The 6312-nt window shown below is 38.8% G+C and overlaps 1 protein-coding gene across 1 annotated transcript in view; it reads right to left on the bottom strand.

The window, feature by feature from the left end:
• Positions 1 to 6312, bottom strand: part of LOC132007102 (testis-expressed protein 11-like) — a 208448-nt gene that overhangs the window by 155436 nt on the left and 46700 nt on the right. Inside the window, exons 4-5 of the mRNA XM_059385234.1 lie at positions 4008 to 4145; positions 3266 to 3281 (exon numbers count right to left, since the gene is read on the bottom strand). Of these exons, the coding sequence (XP_059241217.1) occupies positions 3266 to 3281; positions 4008 to 4145 (154 nt within the window). The remainder of the gene's footprint in view (positions 1 to 3265; positions 3282 to 4007; positions 4146 to 6312) is intronic.

Raw genomic sequence — 6312 nt, 5'->3', positions numbered from 1 at the left:
ATTGATTCTTCTTCTACCCACTTAAGCCCCCATGTTGCATCACCACTTCCTCATATCAGGGAGATCATATGATAGCAAAGAATATTCATCTTTTGATTTTCTGTCTCTCCTAGTAGAATGATAAACCCCATGGGTTTAGGTGTTTTTGTCTATTTTGTTCATTACTATATTCCAATGCCTAGGACAGTACTAAATGTATAGTAGATAGTCAATACATATTTTTTAATAAGTGGACACTGAAAAAATATCAGCCATAATTTTAGCTTAAAAAGTTTGGTGAAAGGAAGGACAAAGAGAGAACTGTAATTTGAGTAAGATGACAAGACTGAAGGAGAGTTTTTGAATTAAGAAGATGTCAAAATAATTGTAGTGATGGGGAAAGAAACAGTTGAGAGAGAAATATTAAAGAGTTAGAGTTGAGATTTATAAAGAAGGTCCCCAGAGAAAGTTCCTTCTAAGAGATTAAAAGAAGAAAGGAAGGGTAAAGAAAGGAGAAGTTGGTGGAGTTTATATAAGTGGCTACAGATTCAGAAAACTATAAGATAAAGTTTTTTGCTAAAGGGAAGGGTAAGGCATCATGGCTTATGGACAACAAACTTTGGAATCACCATTGTGAAGAGTATGACAGAAAGTTAATATGAGTCAGTTTTATTGACTACCTAGCTGAAAAACCATGCAATTTTAGCAGATCCAGTAAATGTGGTTTCATAATTTATTCTGAACAGTATTCAAATAGCTCAAGGGAAGGAGTGAAAAAAAAAACAGACAATGAAAATTAACAAGGGAAGGTGGGAATAGTAAAACAGTAAAATATAATGGACTGTATAATTTCTTTTCACCCTCCTTAGTGCATAGGAAAGCATTCCTTACATATGGAGGATACCAAGTAATTGTCTGCTACGTTCAAGATAGGAAGGATGAAAGAGAAAAATACACTAACAGTGATCAAAAAGGTTACCTCAAGCTTACTGAGAATAACTTTGGGCTTTACCACCAATCTGGCCTTAAATGATAGAATCATACATTGTATATACACTCTTAGGACATGCCTGGTTTCCCGCTCTCCTCTTCCCCTTCTCACTACTAATATCATTTGAACTCCAAATTATAGGCTTTGAACTCCAAATTATATTAGGCTCTAAGATCAAACCTGACATTAATTAGAGAAGACTTAAGAAGCACTGTTTCAGAATGGCTAAAATTAACAAGTCAGGAAACAACAGATGTTGGAGAGGATGCAGAAAAAGGGGGACCCTCCTACATTGTTGGTGGCAATGCAACTGGTGCAGCCACTCTGGAAAACAGCCTGGAGGTTCCTCAAAAAGTTGAAAATAGAGGTACCCTAAGACCCAGCCATCACACTACTGGGTATTAACCCTAAAGATACAGATGTAGTGATCCGAGGGGGCACATGCAACCAAATATTTATAGCAGCAATGTCCGCAATAACCAAACTATGGAAAAAACCTAGATGTCCATCAACAGATGGATGGATAAATGGATGAATGGATAAAGAAAATGTGGTATGTATGTATGTGTACACACACACACACACACACACATACACACACAATGGAATACTATGCAGTCATCAAAAGAAATGAAATCCTGCCATATGCAATGACGTGGATGCAAATACATATATGCCATAATAATAGAGGGTATTATGCTGAGTGAAATAAGTCAATTGGAGAAAGACAATTATCATATGATCTCTCTGATACGAGGAATCTGAGAGGCAGGGTGGGGATTTCGGGGGTAGGGAAGGAAAAAATGAAACAAGATGGGATCAGGAGGGAGACAAACCATAAGAGACTCTCAGTCTCATAAAACAAACTGAGGGTTGCTGGGGGGTGGTAGGGTAGGGAGAGGGTGGTTGGGTTATGGACATTGGGGAGGGTATGTGATATGGTGAGTGCTATGAAAAGTATAAAATTCACAGACTTGTACCCCTGGGGCAAATAACACATTATATGTTAATAATAATTAATAAAAAAAAAAGAAGCAGCAGCACTGTGTTTCAGGGTGCCTGGCTTGCCCAGTCAGTGGAGCATGTGACTCTTGATCTCAGCATCATGAGTTCAAACCCCACACTGGGTATAGAGACTACTTAAAAAGACACAGCACTGCTTCAAGTCTTGAAAGACTGTATCTACTCACTTCAGTTCTAGTAACTGCACCCCAGCCTGAACCCCTATCCCTGACCACCACTCTTAAATACAGCCTCATATTCTAGGGATGCCTGGGTGGCTCAGCTGGTTAAGCATCCACCTTTGGTTCAGGTCATGATCTCAGGGTCCTAGGATCAAGCCTCAAGTTAGGCTTCCTGCTCAATGGGGAGTCTGCTTCTCCCTCTCCATTTGTCCCTCACCCACTCCCCACTCATGTATGCACTGTCTCTCTCTCTCTCAAATAAATAAATAAAATCTTTAAAGATCTGCCTGTTAGGATACCCTGAGGCTAGCTTCTTGGTTGAGTCAAAGGCAACTATGTCTTGCTCATGTCTGTAACCTCAGAGACTATCACAGTGTCTTGGGCTGTACTCTATCTCCATTAGTTGAACAGACAGCAGAACAGATACCCTTCCTTGGCCTGAAAATGTATTCATCCAAATGGCATGTCTGTCCCTAAGTCCAGGTCCTTTCCAAACTACCAAGCCAACATAAATTATCAAAGTTACAGTAACTTTCTGATCACCATCTTTATGTCTTTAAGTAAGCAGTAAGCAACTATCTTTCTGAAATAGTTAATGGCATCCTATGCAGAAATATAATGAATTAAGTAATGAAACCTGTGCAATAATCTTTTTTTTCAGGTCTTTAAACAGTAGTGTCACCTATCTTTCTGAAACACTTAAATGCTAGGCTGTGCTGAAATATCATGATCTAAGTAACATTTTAGCTTCTCTTCTAGAACTATAAATTTTTATTATACAAACTAAATGGTAAATTTTCCATTGAAAGAAAATTTGAAGTATTTAGTCAAATAGACAACTCTTCAAAGTAAACAAAAACTCAAAAGAAAATGTCTGGAATGATAACCAGTAATTATATATTTTACCTTAAACTTGTCATTAAAACCTGAAAACCAATAAAAGCCTTCACATTTTATCTGGGTCCATACTTGTCCTTCTCACTTGTCCTTCCACAAGCCAATACCATTCCCCACTTAAGTGCATACTACATGATACCCAAAACAAGAAATGCCCCATTGCTCTGGGATGTATGAATGGCTTCATCCTTAAGTGAGTTTTTATCTCATTCACCTCCTAGAATTTTGTTCTGAAAAACAATCAGAAATGTTTTTTGAATCAGAAATGTTTTATGAGGGGCGCCTGGGTGGCTCAGTGGGTTAAGCCTCTGCCTTCGGCTCAGGTCATGGTCTCAGGGTCCTGGGATCGAGCCCCGCATTGGGCTCTCTGCTCTGCAGGGAGCCTGCTTCCTCCTTTCTCAGCCTGCCTCTCTGCCTACTTGTGATCTCTGTCTGTCAAATAAATAAATAAAATCTTTAAAAAAAAAGAAATGCTTTTTGAATCAAAAACAATCAGAAATGTTTTTGAAATGTTGCTAAACATTTTCTAAAGCAGTTGGACAGGCAACAGGTAACTCAGTACATAAAAGAATGACCATCTTATCTGAGTTTTCCACACTGAATGTTTGACCAATCTAAGTGTGTCTTATAATTTAGTCTGCTTCAAAGGACAATATTGCAGATGGTTAGTAGCAGACAACTTTGTTCAGAAGTTCCAATGATCTATTACTTTTCAGAAGAGGGTACCCAAAAAAGCCAGTAAGTAATGGAATTAATGGTTTTTCCAATTCTCTCTTTCCGGGAAGTCCCAATCGGTTATGTTTACCATGTACAAATCAGAAAAATACCAATTTGAGCTTATATGAAGTAACTCTCAGACATCTTAACCTCGTAGCCAAGAAGACACACCAAACTATCTATCTCTCCACCACAACACATAACACTTCCTGCCTTCGAAAAAAGATAAATGAAAGGACCTTATCAAGTTGTTTCAAATGCAGGTAACAGGAAGCCATGTTCCTCCGCAGCTTGGCCAAGTCCAGATCTGTTTGATCAGCTGTATAAAATCTCAGAGAATAATAGTACCAGTTTAGCGCATCAGCATAATTTTGTACCTAAAAGTTGAAAAGAAATAATAAAATTACAGAGATATCTCTATTTTGACCTTAATTTTTCTAAGTCACCTCTAGAAAAAAACAAAAAATTGCATTTTTTTTAGGCAACCAAAATACAACACCCTCTCTAGTTAAGTTCTAAGTTCATCTTATGATCTGTCTAATTGGAAACCAATATTCTCTCTTCTTTCCCCATATTAGAAATTTCACAGAAACCATCAACAAAGTTAAAAGAAAACCTACAGAATGGGAGAAAATATTTGTAAACCACATATTCTAATAGAGGGTTAATATCCAAAATCTACAAAAAACTCCTACAACTCAATAGTAAAAAAGAAAGAAAGAAAGAAAGAAAGAAAAAGAAGATGTAGAAGCAGAAGCAGAAGGAGGAGGAGGAGGAGGAACATTTAAAATGGGCAAAGGAGGGCGCCTGGGTGGCTCAGTGGTTAAGCCGCTGCCTTCGGCTCAGGTCATGATCTCAGGGTCCTGGGATCGAGTCCCGCATCGGGCTCTCTGCTCAGCAGGGAGCCTGCTTCCTCCTCTCTCTCTCTCTGCCTGCCTCTCTACCTACTTGTGATTTCTCTCTGTCAAATAAATAAATAAAGTCTTTAAAAAAAAAATGGGCAAAGGACCCAAATAGACATTTTTCCAAAGAAGACATACAGGGGCACCTGGATGGTTCAGTCAGTGAAGCATTTGATTTTCTTTTAAGATTTTCTTTATTTATTTAACATAAAGAGAGCAAGCACAAGCAGGGGGAGCAGGAGAGAGAGAAGCAGGCTCTCCACTGAGCAGGGACCCCAATATGGGGCTCGATCCCAGGACCCTGGGATCATGACCTGAGCAGAAGGCAGATGCATAACCAACGGACCCACCCAGGTGCCCCAAGCATTCAACTCTTGATTTTGGCTCAAGGTCATGATCTCAGGGTTGTGAGATCAAGGCCCAGGCTGGGATCCATGCTCAGCTGGGAGTCTGCTTGAGGATTCTCTCTATCTTCTCTCCCTCTGCCCCTCCCCCTGCCGATGCTCTCTCTCTCTCAAATAAATAATCTTTTTAAAAAGACATACAAATGGTCAACAGGTAGAAGAAAAGGTACTCAACACTACTAATCATCTGGAAAATGCAAATCAAAACCACAGCAAGATATCATCTCATAACTATTAGAGTTGGTGTCATCAAAAAGACAAGGGATAACAAATGCTAGTGAAGATGTGGAGAAAAGGGAAACACGGTACACTGTTGGTGGGAATGTAAAATGGTAGTAGGGTTACCACAGAAAACAGTATGGAGGTTTCTCAAGAAATCTAAATTAGACTACTATATGATCCAGCAATCCTATGTCTTTATTTAAAAGAGATATCTCTACTCCCATGTTCACTGCAGCAATATCCACAATAGCCAAGGTAAGGAAACAACCTAAGTATCCATTTACTGATGAATGGACAAAGAAAATATGGTATAGGTACACAATGGAATATTATTCAGCCATAAAAAGAGAGACATCCTGCCATTTGCGACAAGGATGAAGCTAGAGGATTATTAGTATGCTAGGTGAAATAAACCAGACAAAGAAAGACAAATATTTCATGTTATCACTTACATGTAGAATCTGGAAAAAAAAAAGTTAAACCCTAGAAACAGAGAGTAGAATAGTGGTTGGGAGGGGCTTTAGGGTAGGGGAAATGGGGAGAGGTTGGTAAAAGGGTACAAATTTTCAGTTATAAAATGAAAAAGGTCTGAAGATCTAAAGTATGACATAGTGGCTATAGCTGACTACAGTTATACTAGGTTATATAACTAAATTTTGCTAAGAGAATAGAACTTAAGTATTCTCATTTAAAAAAAAGGGTGATGAATATGTTAATTAAATCAATGATTAGAACTCTTTCACAACGTATACATATACCTAATCAAATCATCACATTGTATACTTATACTTGTGTCAACTATACCTCAGTAAAAAAAATTTTTTTAAAGATTTTATTTATTTATTTGATAGAGAGAGATCACAAGTAGGCAGAAAGGCAGGCAGAGAGAGAGAGAGGAGGAAGCAGACTCCCTGCCGAGCAGAGAGCCCGATACGGGACTCAATCCCAGGACCCTGAGATCATGACCCGAGCCGAAGGCAGTGGCTTAACCCACTGAGCCACCCAGGCGCCCGCCT

The sequence above is a fragment of the Mustela nigripes genome, chromosome X, assembly GCF_022355385.1.
Source record: "Mustela nigripes isolate SB6536 chromosome X, MUSNIG.SB6536, whole genome shotgun sequence".
In the NCBI taxonomy this organism is placed as follows: Eukaryota; Metazoa; Chordata; class Mammalia; order Carnivora; family Mustelidae; genus Mustela; species Mustela nigripes.
The sequence above is the reverse complement of the archived record's forward strand: the minus strand, read 5'-3'. Positions and strand labels throughout refer to the sequence as shown.